General features: G+C 43.2%; 1 protein-coding gene across 10 annotated transcripts; it reads right to left on the bottom strand.

The window, feature by feature from the left end:
* Nucleotides 1–20: 20 nt before the first annotated feature.
* Nucleotides 21–14101, bottom strand: LOC112068410 (protein argonaute-2). 10 transcript variants are annotated; one of them, XM_070438142.1, is made up of 20 exons: nucleotides 13602–14101; nucleotides 12139–12181; nucleotides 10930–11130; nucleotides 10684–10804; nucleotides 8880–9061; nucleotides 8374–8510; nucleotides 7910–8044; nucleotides 7568–7655; nucleotides 7170–7317; nucleotides 6376–6495; nucleotides 5641–5763; nucleotides 4423–4556; nucleotides 4007–4191; nucleotides 2762–2921; nucleotides 2341–2431; nucleotides 1762–1956; nucleotides 1302–1436; nucleotides 1094–1195; nucleotides 569–768; nucleotides 21–221 (listed from the first exon to the last, which is right to left on the bottom strand). In XM_070438142.1, the coding sequence occupies exons 1-20, from the start codon at nucleotides 13624–13626 to the stop codon at nucleotides 113–115; spliced, it is 2634 nt and encodes an 877-aa protein (XP_070294243.1). In that variant the 5' UTR covers nucleotides 13627–14101; the 3' UTR covers nucleotides 21–112. The 10 variants fall into 10 exon arrangements, with proteins under 10 accessions (XP_070294243.1, XP_070294242.1, XP_070294241.1 ...); XM_070438141.1 differs by having other exon boundaries at nucleotides 1750–1956; XM_070438140.1 differs by having other exon boundaries at nucleotides 1750–1956; nucleotides 4423–4559.
* Nucleotides 14102–14958: the final 857 nt, after the last annotated feature.

Raw genomic sequence — 14958 nt, forward strand, 5'->3', positions numbered from 1 at the left:
CCACTTAGCGCCCACACCTGATACAGTAAGGGGGTTAGGTGGGAGGAGTGAAGGCTTCTTCCCTGTGGGGTCTGTCTCACCCCTGCCGACCCCGGTGCACAGGCTTGGAGCTTCAGGCGAAGTACATTGTGCGCAGTGTGTCCTGGTGAATCTGAACTGCCTTGGCCAAGGCCTGCTGGTCACGCCCGTTGCTCTGTCCCGACGTGTGACTGCCCTCCGCACTGGAATGATCACAGGGGAAAGAGTTAGTGAATTCTTCAAAAAAATATATATATTAAAAAGACCTTCCTTCATCACCTTCTGGTAATCACTCATCTACCACAATTTGAATGGTGCAGTGATGATGGAAATATCAGTTACTTTAATAGGGTATCAGAACAGGACCATGGTCTACAGCAGACATGGTGATGTCTCTTACCTGTCATGCTCCTTGTCCACCAGGTGGTATCAGAACAGGGCCATGGTCTACAGCAGACATAGTGATGTCTCTTACCTGTCGTGCTCCTTGTCCACCAGGTGGTATCAGAACAGGGCCATGGTCTACAGCAGACATGGTGATGTCTCTTACCTGTCGTGCTCTTTGTCCACCAGGTGGTAGCGGGCACGGAATGCCACCAGGTGGGCGTAGTAGGCCGGTGCTGGGATGGACACGGAGCGGGTGCAGCGCACATAGGTGTGGCACAGCTGGTAGGTCAGTACCTGCAGCTCGTCTGAGGTGAAATGGTTGTCGTCCCACAGCACGTGGTAGTGGGATGGTCGGCTGGTCCCCTGAGGGGAATTACAAATTATATAAATGTTTATTGTAAATGGATTAGTCATTTACTTTTTGGCTCTACTATAACCAACATCTAGAAATGTGAAAAGTCCCAATTATAAAAACATTTAGAGCAGAGAAACTACAATTCGATTCTCTCAAAAGCACATTATATTAGTAAAGCTGGCGGTGGGTCCATTCTCCACGACCTAGCTCTATAGTGTCCTGGGTTGTGTCAGACATTGTACCCTATTCCCATATAGTGCACACAAAGTAGTACCCTATATAGGGAATAGGGTGCCATTTGGGATGCACCCCTGGATGCTGGCTGGTTCTTACCTGAATGCCAGCATGGCTACACAGATAGAAGTCAAACTCCGATGGGTGAGTGATTTTGGTGTCCACTGTGGTGCCGGCAGGGATGTTGCCACTCTTACCAACCTGAACAAAACACATTAGGAATCATATAATATCCCAATGTAGGAATTTAATATGCACATTTATTTTACAGTAATAGTGGTCAGTATGAATTGGAGAGATTACGAACCCTCTCGTTTCTGTCCATGCAGAACAGTCGAGTGTGGTGTCTCTTCTGCACCACCACGAAGGTGATACCGGGCTGGTAGTCCTTCTCCAGCTTGATGCAGGCCTCACGGATCGCCAGTAACTCATGTTGGAGCACCTGGATAAACCCCAAAACGACAGCAGGTCCATTTATACCAGTTCAAAACAAGGAGTCAGAACGGTAACCAATAGAAACACAGCAGTGCAAACCAAAAAGGAACAATTACAAATTAACTCCCAAACAACCAAAATATCTGATTTGATCTCAGTAAAGACAAAGACCGGGCAGTCAGAATTAAATTGGAACAGTAACCAATAAACAGAAACCAATACAAAACCCCAAAATATATTTTTTTACTCACGCCCCACGGTTTGTACAGTACAATTACAGATCATGCAATTGAATTGAAATCCTATTTCCTCAAGTCTACCTCAAGTCTAACCTGGTTGAACTGGCCCTCAGATATGCCGTCGCGGTAGTAGATGATCCGGGTGGGCTTGAAGCGGGTGGACTTGTAGAACTGGATGAGCAGCTCTCTGACCATTGTGGCCAGGTCCTGGATGATGTCCTGGCGATGCTGCTGCACCCGCACCGTGGCACAGTAGCGGCTGGGGTGGGCGTCCATGCTCCCCACCACCTAGAAAAGAGGAACAGGGATATGATCAGGACAATATACACGTCAGGATTTTCACTAGGGGGATAGGTCAGATGGAGTCATGTAGGGATTCATCAGGAGGAAGCACATAGCACACTTAAGATCATTTATTTTTTGGCTGTTTTGAAAGTCAGGTCAAAGCTGGTCAGTGAGCAAGGTGGAGTGGAAGGCTATTGATTCCCTCAGTTCTCTCCATTTCAGATGTTGGACATAGTAAAGGACACCGCTGTAGACTATTGCACCCCTACTCCCTAGCAGAAACATGGTTCTGTGGGTAAAATAAACTACTGTAGACTATTGAGATGCACCCCTACAGTCCCTGGTAGGTGACAAGGCCMTGTGGAGCATCTGCTCTGTCTGACTTACTGCAGCGATGGAGGGTTTCTTCCCATCTCCAGCAGGAGGGTGAGTGACATCAGCACCCAGGAAGATGACTGGCTGCTGGAACACCAGGGGCCTGGGAAGAACAGACACCCATAAGATTAACCAGAGCCATCATCACAGAGGAGAAGACGTGTGAACAGAAGAATGGACATATACATGGATGGCTGGATGAGACTGACTTGACGTTTCACTTATAGCATGTGAATGTATAGGTGAATGAGTAGACTGATATCTTGGAATAAGCCACAAAAGCTATTATGGAAGAATGTAAGTCTCACAGATGTCATGGATAAACGCATACTGGTTTATACATTTTAACCGAATGCAGAGTACAATACTGTTAGACATTAACAGTAAACCAGCAAGTATTCATAGCCATGATAATGAGAGGTTCTGCACTGACCTGCCCTGTGGGAGGAGGATGTTGTTGACCCCGCCCAGCTTGACGTTGATCTTCAGGCAGAGGTTAGAGAGGGTCTGGGGAGTGGTTTTCTGAACATTCTTTACCTGGACACACTGGGTGGCCATGCCCAGCACCGTGTCACCAACACGCTTCACCTCAGCTAGCCCACAGAGARACAGGGGAGGGAGGGAGAAAGGCTATGTCAGCACAACAGGAGAGATATACAGCTAGTTTGTGCATTGCAATGAATTCTGAATTAGTTAATGAATGCACTAATTTAAGTCGCTTTGGATAAGAGTGTCCGCTAAATGACTAAAATGTCAAAGGTAGAAACAGCATGTGAAATTTGCTTTCATACAGTTGAACATATAATCCACTAAATATTCCAGAACAGCATATAAGAGCACAGCACTAACTGAACCAATAGGATTTAGAGGCAGAGTTATTAACAGTGACATTCATTGACTTAGGAACATATACTGAACAAAAATATAAAACGCAAAATGTAAAGTTTTGGTCCCATGTCTCATGAGCTGAAATGATCCCAGACATTTCCCTTACGCACAAAAATCKTATTTCTCWAAAATTTTGGCCACAACTATTTTTACATCTCTGTTAATGATAATTTCGCCTTTGCCTAGATAATCCATCCACCTGACAGGTGTGGTATATCAAGGTGATTAAACATGATCATTACACAGGTGCAGCTTGTGCTGGGGACAATAAAGGCCACTAAAATGTGCAGGTGTGTCACATAACAATGCCACAGATGCCTCAAGTTGAGGGAGCGTGCCATTGGCATGCTGACTGCAGGAATGTCCACCTGAGCTKTTGCCAGAGAATTTAATGCTTATTTCTCTACCATAAGCCACCTCCAACGYCGTTTTTGAGAATTTGGCAGTACGTCCAACTGGCCTCACAACCGCAGACCATGTGTATGGCGTCGTGTGGGCGAGCGGTTTGCTGATGTCAACGTTGTGAACAAAGTGCCCCATGGTGGTGGTGGGGTTATGATACGGGCAGGCATAAGCTACAGACAATGAACACAATTGCATTTTATCGATTTGATTGTTTGTTTTTTTAAGGTATCTGTGACCAACATGTGCGAATCTGTATTCCCAGTCATGTGAAATCCATAGATTAGGGCCTAATGAATTTATTTCAATTGACTGATTTCCTCATGAACTGTAACTTGAAAATTGTTGCGTTTATATTTTTGTTCAGTATAGTTTCCAGTTTCCTCACCATAGACGGGCGTCTTCCCAGGCAGGATGACCACCACCAGCTGCAGGCCCTGGTAGGTGCACTTCAGGTGTTTGAACATGGGCTCCACGCTGTCCGCCCCCTGAGCGTACTTACAGAAACAGGGTTGGCCCTGGATGGGCATCCCCGCGTCGCGAGAGATCTTACGCAGCTGGTCTGTGAACGCCCTGAGAGAAACACAGGTTAGAAGGTACAAAAACACAATACAACTGTCCTCAAACTCTTTATTGGATTCCAAAAATATTGTGTAGATTGAAATCATAAGCGGGCTAACACAGAATAAATAGTTTTAGAAATTGGAAAATAGTTTAACTTTTAAAAAAACATCCCAATTATAAACATCCCCCCTGCGATGGTTATTGAGGCTCCTAAGGGCTCCTGGCAGCTGCAGTTCTTACTTGAGCAGGAGTTCAGTACACTGTCTCTGTGGAGCGAAGCAGGCGATGGCCCACACCTTGATCTCTATGCCAGTGTGGAACTGCTTGTTCCTCATGTCCCACACTCCCTGGATGGGAGTTGCTATTGCTTTATTCTGCTTGAGTAAAAGGAAGACGAGATAAGGGTCAGAGACAAATAGTTGTCTGAATGGGACAAATTAAGCCAGGGGTAAACTACATGAGTCAAAATCCTAACATCGCTGAGCCTCGCATTAAACAACTKGCTTTCCTGTAGTTTTTGTTGCCAACATAGTGGAGCGATACTAAGCGATGTGGCACAGACTGAGGTCACCCTGCAAGACTTCACTTGGTCGGTGAGGATTTGATACCACGCTGTCTCGCCAAAACAATGTGATTAGATTAAACGTAGCTCCAACGTGCTGTGGCTCAAAGCAGCCTCAAACTTCAGTCAGACATTCACACTTGCCATACAGAGTTGAAATGTCTAGTCATCACTTGAATTTAATAACATTGCTTGTGCACTTCCGAGCTGTAACTGACACGCTGGCTTTGGTTAAAGGCAAGTACAGACGCATACTAGTGGTAGTCATCGCTCCTGCGYGAGAGTCTACACATTTTGAGTGATGCAAAACAACATCATCTCACTAGCGAGCCCTCATTGGCTATTGCTGACCACCGTTCTCAACTTGCCGTTGCACATCTCACACTACAAGAGCATTGCAGATTTTGTGCAGATAAAATTAAACATGTTTGAAAATATCGGGACGTCTGGGACTGCTCAAAGGCGAGATCAGTAGCCCGCAGATTACGTCTCTGACCCGCTCACATTAAACCTGCGTCTGTGACGGCTGTAGGCAACGACATGGGGATTTTGTCGCTGGGACAGCTAAAAATCAGGGCCAAAATTGGGTTGTGTACACCGGGCTTAAATGGGATGTTTCACATTAGAAGGCTGATTCAAAATACAAGTGACATAACTTTGTTATTTGGAGTGTTCTAAGTTTCCCTTTCCATAATATACGTAAAGAACTGTTGTTCATCAGTGCCGTTTTTATAATGTCAGGTTTTTGCCTTAGCACTATACACCTGATTAAAAGCTTGGTGATGAGTTGATCATTTGAGTCAGTTATACAATAACGTGCACCGCTTTGGGTCCCCAGGACCAGGATTAAGAAACACTGAATAAAATCAACCCATCTTAAAATCAGAGAAACCTACCCGCCCTCCGTAGAGGATGGATGGGGCCTGGAGGACTCTGCCGTTCACCTCGGTCATCTCATCCCTCACCATCACCCCAAACTCCCGCACGTAAGGATCATTGTTAAAGTTGGCACTTCTCATCTGAAAAGAGAACAACGGTTTAGTGGTAATAATTCAGAGGGTTTATATACAGTTGTGGAGAAAGTACTCTAAAAGCCTAAAAGTATTTGGTTTTAAATATACTTAAGTATCAAAAGTAAATGGAATTGTTAAAATGCACAATTTTCATTTTAAAATGTATTGGTGGATAGCTAGGGGCACACCAACACTCAAACGAAGCATGTGTTTAGTGAGTCCTCCAGATCAGAGGCAGTAGATGACCAGGGATCTTCTCTTGATAAGTGTGTAAATTGGACCATTTTCCTGTCAAAGTGTAAGGAGTACTTTTGGGTGTCAGGGAAAATGTATGGAGTATTTTCTTTAGGAATGTAGTGAAGTAAAAGTATGCAAAAATATAATAAATAATGAAGTGCTTTTACTGAGGTACTTTACACCACTGTTTATATACACACACACTAGGACTTTGGAAAGACAGCCTGAACGAAAACATTCACATAGTCAGGCCATCAATAGTTAAATAACAGCAGTTCAGAGTCATTGTACATCCTTATAGATAATTTCAAGTTTATAAAAGCAGCTGTCAAGACACTCAGTGCTTGAGTTTACTCTCCCAAGTCAGTTAAGTCTCTTTACCAGTTTGCTTATCTCTTCCTGACGGTCTGGTGCCGATCGGGCTGTGGCACGGATCATAGTGGACGTTTGATTGTCGGTCAGCTTCTTGATGCACCGCTGGCCAGCCACTATGTTACAGACCTAGACACATACATTACAACACAGCTTTATTACTACCCCCAGGGACACATCACGAAGGCTTCAGCCAGAGAATAGTCTTGCATATGGAGACTGTCAATTGGTTTTGCTAAATCCTCAGTCCTCTCCTTTCCTCCTTTTGAAAAAGTCCAAAGGTAATAAAGGAGAGGAAACAAATGCGCTTGTATGAAATGAGACTTCTCCACTCACACGCCAGGCAAATCACATTTATAAATGTGTAAAGTGATTAAAAACCTATTTGTGCAATGCATTTTCTAGATAAAAGGATGAGTAGCATATCATGTTTAAATGTGTGCATGTCTTTTCTCCTTGGAAAAAACAGCTGATTCAAAGGAAGTGTGGCAGGTTTTAAAACACTTCTGCGCTACCTGACACGATGTCCYGTGTGGCTCGGTTGGTAGAGCATGGCGCTTGCAACGCCAGGGTTGTGGGTTCGATTCTCACGGGGGACCAATACGAAAATGTACGCACTCACTACTGTAGGTCGCTCTGGATAAGAGGGTCTGCTAAATTACTAAAACATACTCTTGTGCATCGTCTGTCGAAGTAATGGTAAAGTGGAGTTTCTGTAATACCGCCCGGGTCCTCATTCTTTGTAACAATTTAAACCCAGCAGTAAACCATCAACAAGTTGTGAGGGGGGAGTGCAGACTGACCTCGAGGGGGAGGTAGGTGTGTTTCTGCTCCTGTCCAACCTGTAGACAGGGGAGGTGGGGGTAGCGCAGTATGAGTTTGTACTTGTCTTTGAAGTACTGCGCTACTGTGCATTCTATGGTCTGGCCATTCTCCTGCTGCAGTGGAAACCTGAGGTAAAACAGATGAGCGAACCAAAAAGAAAAAAGTTTAAATGGATTTTCAAAGAAATCCAACACCAAGTGGGGATTTCTGTTTAACTTGATTGGGATCTGCTCCTAACCTGTGCATGAATTATGTGTTAAACATGTTAATATTAGGTTTGTTTCTATCACATCCCTAAAAAAAACAGTCATGTTTACATCACAGGAAACTGAAGGAATTGAGGCTGTTGTGAATATTTTAGGGTGTTCTTTCTTACGTCTGGTGACTGGCTGGTCTTCTCGTCACATTACATACTCTGTACTTCCTTTTCATCTGACCACAGTGAGTGATCTCAACCTTCAGACCTGAGAATCACAACAAGACAATGGTCAGATTCACATATTCCGTGGACAACGGTTTCCTATTTTATCACATTCTACTCTGATTTCAAGTCAGATTAAGATTTTAAGTCAATACACAAAGATACACGCATCATAGCAACATTTATATGTGTTATAGTACAGAATTTTTGTATATAAGTATTTTCAAATATTTCCACTCAGACAGACAAAACAACCAACCCAATGCAACTATTGATTACCTGGTAATGAATGATTACCTTTGATTTCCTTGGTAAACTTTACTCTCTGGGAGTCGGTTAAGGGTTTCTGTTGTTCTTCGATACTTTTGAAATCCAAAACCTCACACATGAACTCAATCACAGGCTGGGCCTTGTAGAAGGCGGTGGCCGACACTGCAAAACACCAAGCACAGCACAGATTCAGACCTATCCTCCTTCCAGATACATACTGTAACTTACCATTATGGTAGGTTGCACTTGTTTTAGCAGTGGGTTTACACTTTTAGGACCAATGGCATCACCACAAAAGTACAAGCTCCACACAAATCAGCACTTTAGGGAGAGCTTAATCAATGCCACTTATTTACTGACTGAAACCTACCATGGAATGAGATTCCCAGTACTATCCTCCTTCCAGTCACACAGAGACATACTCTAGTCTGACACTTTGGTTGTGTTCCAAATGGTACATTCCTTACAGCCATTTGCAGAGTGAAACCTACCGTCAATGTTTAGCATCATCTTCCACAGGGAAGGCCTAACCGATTGGTGGAACCCAAACCAGACCTCCCTGCCCCCGCCCAGGGGGTTGGAGCATCCCTCTGAAGGGGTGAAGAAAGAACGTCCGACGGGGGTGTACCTGTTGGAAGAGGGTGGGAGGAAAATTTGATTAATATCTCAACTGAAATTGGCTTTACAAATAGACAAGGAGAGAGGAATTTGCATAACCCACAGGGACAAACATACTAGAAGTGAATGGGGATTGTAAGGCTTTGGTGTGTACAAAGAAAACAGCAATTTGTGGCCATGTTTGAAGGAACGATTGAAGAAATGTCTTGGGATAGATGGGCATATTAGGTGTGTGGACCCATTTACTGGTTTGATTGAGTCCATTTGCACGAGAACAGTTGTTTGATAACTATGTATGTGCTRTAACTAAATACCACCATTAAATACCAATATTACATACCAAAAATATACTGATTGTTTTAAAGGGGAAAACACTGACCTCATAGAGGGCAAATGTCTCATGACCACATCCAGGGCCTGGATGGTCTCAAAGGGGATGTTTGGCAGTCGTCCAGACAGGGCTTCTTGAAGAGCTTGCAGACTGACGCAGGACACCCACTTTATGGCCACTTTGAAGTTCCGGTCTTTCCCCTCGCCTGGGATGGTCACCTCCAGCTCCACCTGTTTGGGGACACAGGTGTTTTGGTGTGTTTAAAATAGGCTGTATCAGAAAATTCTACAGGAGAATGTTAGGCCATCCATCTGTGAGCTGAAGTGCAGCTGGGTCATGCAGCAATACAAAATCATCCAACAMAATCATCTCAACATGAAAATGACTCAAAAGAAACAAATTTGAAGTTTTGGAATGGCCTAGTCAAAGTCCAGACCAAATCCCAATTGAGATGTGGCATAACTTGAAACGAGCATTTCATGCTTGAAAACCCACGAATGTTGCGGAGTTAAAGCAGTTCTGCATACAAGAGCGGACCAAAATCCCTCCACAGTGATGTGAGAGACTGATCAATAACTACAGTAAGCATTTGGTTGGAGTCATTGCAGCAAAAAGGTGGCACAACCAGTTATTGAGTGTAAGGGGGCCATTACTTTTTTTACACAGTTGCATAACTTTATGAAATAAACATGTAWTTGTGTTATTTGTTCACTTAGATTCCATTTATCTGATATTAGGTTTCAGTTGAAGATCTGATAACATTCAGTATCAAAAATATGCAAATAGAGAACATCAGGAAGGGGGCAAATACTTTGACGTTACTGTATACCCAGTATACAGTTCATCTTGTGTATAGACTACTTATCACATGTGTGATAAGTAGTCTATACACAAGATGAAAACCAATATTATGGATGTAATTTACACATGTTTATTTAGTTACACCACCAAGTTCACGAAAATGGTTCGCTTCTACAGACAAAAGTCACGTGGCCGTAGCTTGCTGTATAAAGCCAGCAAACAGGCATCCTTTTACTGTCTGATTTAACGTTAGAATGGGCAAATCGAGTGACCTAAGCGACTGAGCGTGGTATGATCATTGGTACCAGGTGCGCCAGTTCAGGTCGCAGAAGCTGGCCGGCCCCCTTTTCACGCACGATAGTGTCTGGAGTTTACGGAGGATGGTGAAACAAACAAAAAAACATCCAGTCAGCAGCAGTCCTGTGGGCGCAAACAGATAACTGACGAGAGGTTGAAGAATGGCAAGAATCATACAGACGGGCCACAAACAGACAAATAACGGCGCCGTACAACAGTGGTGTGCAGAGCAGCATCTCAAAGCACACAACTCGTTGGTCCTTGTCACAGATGGGCTATTGCAGCAGACAACCACACCGGGTTCCACTCCTATCAGTTAAAAACAAGGAGAAGTGGCTCCAGTTGGCACGCGATATCCAACACTGGACAATTGAGGAGTGAATAAACATCGCCTGATCCGATGAAACCCGATTCCTGTTACGTTATGCTGATGGCAGAGCAAGGATTTGGCATAAGCAGCATGAGTCCATGGCCCCATCCTGCCTGGTGTCAATGGTATAGGCTGGTGGTGTAATGGTGTGGGGAATGGTTTCTAGGCACACGCTAGGTTCCTTGATACCAATAGAGCAACGGTTCCATGCCCCGAAGAATTCGTGCTGTTCTGGGGGCAAAWGGGGTTCTGACACGGTACTAGATAGGTGTACCTAATAAACTGGCACTGAGTGTACATAATATCACATTGCGTGTAATCACGGCTGTCCCAAAATTTCGGTGCCTTCACATAAGACACCTCTGGTCAGACGGGGAGACTTACTTTTTCCCTGCCTATAGGTAAGGGCATGGCTGTGTAGAGATTCTTCCTCCCGTCATACACTGGCTTTCGATCCCCAAAGATCTGCGTTTTAAAGTGCTGTACCATGTGCTCCACAATTTCACTGAGAACACAAATGGAGCGTGTTAGACTTTATCAATACAGTACAAAACGTCATCAACTAGATAATAGCCTACTAGTTATTTTGTTCAGGTAAAAGCATGTAAACCAATTAAAACGGCTCCATACCGGTTGACCCTTCTGGGGCATTTCTCTGGCTTGATGTCAATGTCGTAGTGGTAGACCTCCAGTTTGGGGATCTCCATCTCAAAGAAGTTGGCCTGCAGTTTGATTGTCCTGCCCATGGTGCCAAAGTCTGGCCGCGAGGGGGGTTTGAACACATACTCTGGCACTGGGGGAGACGGGGGATCTGGATCAGAGGGGTCAGGGGTAGGAAGCAAACAAAGAAACAAGTTAATAACTGCACATACAAAACAAGTTGTTTAGCCTGGTCCCAGAACTTTGAGATGTTTTACCAACTCCTATGTTCATGGTCATGAGTTGGAAAGACAACACAAACAGACCTGGGACCAGRCTATACTGGGGTAACTCACAAGATTGTTCTTTCACACTTGAACGTGAAATATTATTTTCTAGAATGTGAATAGTTGTATGGATGCTCAATACATTTTGCTGCCATGCTTGAACTATTTGGTTGGTGAGCCCTGGCCGAGATTGACTGTTCGTCCAGCGAACAGGCATCTTTGGTCTGGGGCCTTGAGGTCATGGAGGAACATGTCTGAACATACTCCCTTTTGACATCTTATCTCTGTTCTCCAGCTCTTTGAATCCCCATAACTCCCTTTTGACTTTAACAATGCACACTAGCTAGCTATACAGTACAAAACTGTCATGTCCAATAAGTCACTCTGAAGAGAACAAGTGGAATGTCCTTGTGAGTCTTAACACATGATTAAGACATTGTTAACGTGGCAGGGAAAAATACCAGGAAAGTTTATCAGAAAAATGCAGTCTTTCCTTGAGCTGACTTTTCCCGGTGGTTATTTGTTTTCTCAGCTAGCTAAGCCTCTATGAAGAGTGAACTATTATAGGATTTCTCCACATTTCAAATCAGAATGTCTGAATATCTGCCGTAATATTCAGTAGAAGAGGGTATTTCAGGGGTCTGATATTCAGGACATATTGTAAGATGCAAATATAACATATAACATGACTAGTGCTTCAGTGCAGTCTACTGTTCTTTCTGGCTGGTAAACACTTTTTCATCCAATTGATTCCTACAATTATACTTGCCGTATTTGCATGGCAGAATCAAGACATTTAAATTACAGCAGTCCGGGGGACAGGAGAAAACAAAATGTATACTATAGGGTATAGTAGGCTGGTGGTACAAACATAGTGCTAGACTTAGACTGGTGTGAAAGAAGCTTACCAGAGCCAATTGACCCCGAGGAGTGAGGTGGTTCAAGCATCTCAGCAGCTAGAGAATAAGAAAACAGTGGTCAATTGACTTGTCCCACAATGAGTCAAATGAAGGCGGAATGGATCAAAATGTTTGTAATATTCTTAGATATTACTCCTTTTGAACATGCCCAAAGGAAACCTTGTCACGTCATTCTTCACGTACATTTTTATTTCCCATACTTTATTCCTGCATAGTTAGCTAACTATTTCTAAATGCCATGCCCTCTTATCAGCCTTAGAACAGGGCCATGTAGCTACAACTTCTGGGCGATTTTTCTGCTCCCTTATCAACTAGCCCACACTAGCAATCTGGAAGTCTGATAGTGACAAGTTTCAAGTAGATGAGTGGTTTAGGAGTGGTCATTCTCAATAAGTGGAGGGTAGGACATAATCAACAGAAAAATAGTTAGTCAACAATTATATCAGTGGTGCAACCTTATTTTCTAGCAAATCTTAAATTCACCCAAACGTGCTCCACTTTGAAAAACCTAGGAGGAATGAACAATTCCATGCTACTACTAGGATAATCTATTAGCTAGTTACCCTAATTTACTAAAGTAACTACTAGTCACAACGCATGGCTTTCTAAAGCCATAAGATATTTTCTTTGTTTGGCCTTTACATTATGGCAATTTGTTAGAACTAAAACAATCGGGGCACCATTACCAATTTCAACTCACTAACAATAACTTAGCAAAGGATGCATAACTAAATTATCGATGTTTGCTCAATTCATAGCAAGTTGACTGGTCCCCATAATAGTAACGTTAACTAGTTAACCAAGAGGATAGAGAATWACTTTTTTTCAAACAGCCTCGAAAATATAACTAGCAAGTCACACAACAAGCAATGGCTAAAACGTAGKTAAATAGTGCTAGCTATCTAGCATGCAATCCAAGTCAGCTAGCTAGCTAAATTGTGTTAGCTAGCCAGCATGCAAACCAGCTAGCTAACATTTGAAAAGGCTAACAAGCCGCCGTTGGCTAAGGGAAGATGACTAACCTAGCTAGCTAGCTAACAATTTGTTCATCTGAGCTGGCTAACGTTAGCTAGCAAGATGGCTACCTAAGACCAACTATTTGATGGTCAAATTCTTTCTAGAACTTGTTTAAAGCAATTGTTCGCTAATTTGCCCAAATCAATCTTACTTTAGGATTGGACTTGAACAACAAGTTAATCGACTTCCAGCTATCATTAGCCAGGTCAACAGGTATAACTAAAAGCTACAGTAACAACAGGCCGGGAAAACGGTGGCAATGACTGCTAATAAGATCTAGCTARCTAGGACGAAATGTTATTCTGAAATTATATTGAGGTTGGCGAACAATGTTACAAAATSAAAACAAACCATCATGCAAATGATTGAAGATACCAACGACATACAAATCAGCACCCTTATAGTTAGCCGTCTGGCTAACTAGCAATGCACAATTTACCTCCAGCAGCTCCACTGGAATACATTTTGTAGTTTTTCAGAGTGCACCGTGGTCGTACGGATACTCCACTTTTCTCCGGTCAAACGTCGCCAAAATACATACGTGAATGGGTACTATATATAAAACAATGCGGGTGGCTCGGTTAGGAAGTGGAAGGATTTAGCCAAGAACTAAAGTACATCGCCACGAGAGCTCTATCATCCTCTGCACGGCCCCATCCCCCTAAATACAAACCSGAGCAATGCCGAGAGGACCTAGTAATGGGTATGTGTGATGTCACACGCACAGCCCGCAATTATCCCCGCGCGCTCTTTCCTTGACCGTCTTTATTTTACAACTTGTCGAAATCCAGGGGAAGATGGATCAACCAAAATGCATTACATTTATTTAATTCAAGCCATGTTAACACCGTGCGACAACAAATTAGTTGTAACGTTACCAACCAAATGTAAATKTCTGTTTACTCAATTTGACCACTGGCGAATGCCATTCACAGGAAGAAGAAACAGCTGTCATTTCCGGGGTATGTTGTATTTGAAAAAAAAGATCACTGATAAAYCAATCTCGTGCATTATACAAAAGACCTGCAAACTACCATGAAGATCCACAGTCACCGAATGGCTGCCATTTAGTTAAAAAACTTAACTAAATGGCCGTCCCTGTGGGACGGTTGAGCTAACGTAGGCTAATGCGATTAGCATGAGGTTGTAAGTTACAAGAACATTTCCCAGGACGTAGACATATCAGATTTTGGCAGAAAGCTTAAATTCTTGTTAATCTAACTGCACTGTCCAATTTACAGTAGCTATTACAGTGAAAGAATACCATGCTCTTGTTTGARGAGAGTGCACAGTTTTGAACATGAAAAAGTTATTAATAAACAAATTAGGCACATTTCGGCAGTCTTGATACAAAAGTTTGAACAGAAATTCAATGGTTCATTGGATCAGTCTAAAACGTTGCACATACACTGCTGCCATCCAGTGGCCAAAATCTAAATTGTAACTGCGCTGAAATAATACATTATGGCCTTTCTCTTGCATTTCAAAGATGATGGAACAAAAAAAAAATTTAAMSGKTKGKTTTTTYYTTTTWWTWWYYTTYMMCMRRWYYWAWKCKWTATATTCTCCTACATTCCTTTAGTCGAAAATTGGGGAAAAAAGGGGCCGATCCTTAAGAGGTTTTAATACATGAATTATTCATATTGGATGGATGATTTTGTATTGATGTTTGTAGCTAGTAGGCTGGCCTACTGTACACACAGGTAGGCAGGGCAGGTAGGTAGACAAGGAAGGCAGGCTAGGTAGGCAAGGCAGCCAGGCAGGTAGGCAAGGCAGCCAGGCAGGAAGGTAGGCAA

This window comes from Salvelinus sp. IW2-2015, unplaced genomic scaffold (genome assembly GCF_002910315.2).
Source record: "Salvelinus sp. IW2-2015 unplaced genomic scaffold, ASM291031v2 Un_scaffold495, whole genome shotgun sequence".
NCBI lineage: Eukaryota > Metazoa > Chordata > Actinopteri > Salmoniformes > Salmonidae > Salvelinus > Salvelinus sp. IW2-2015.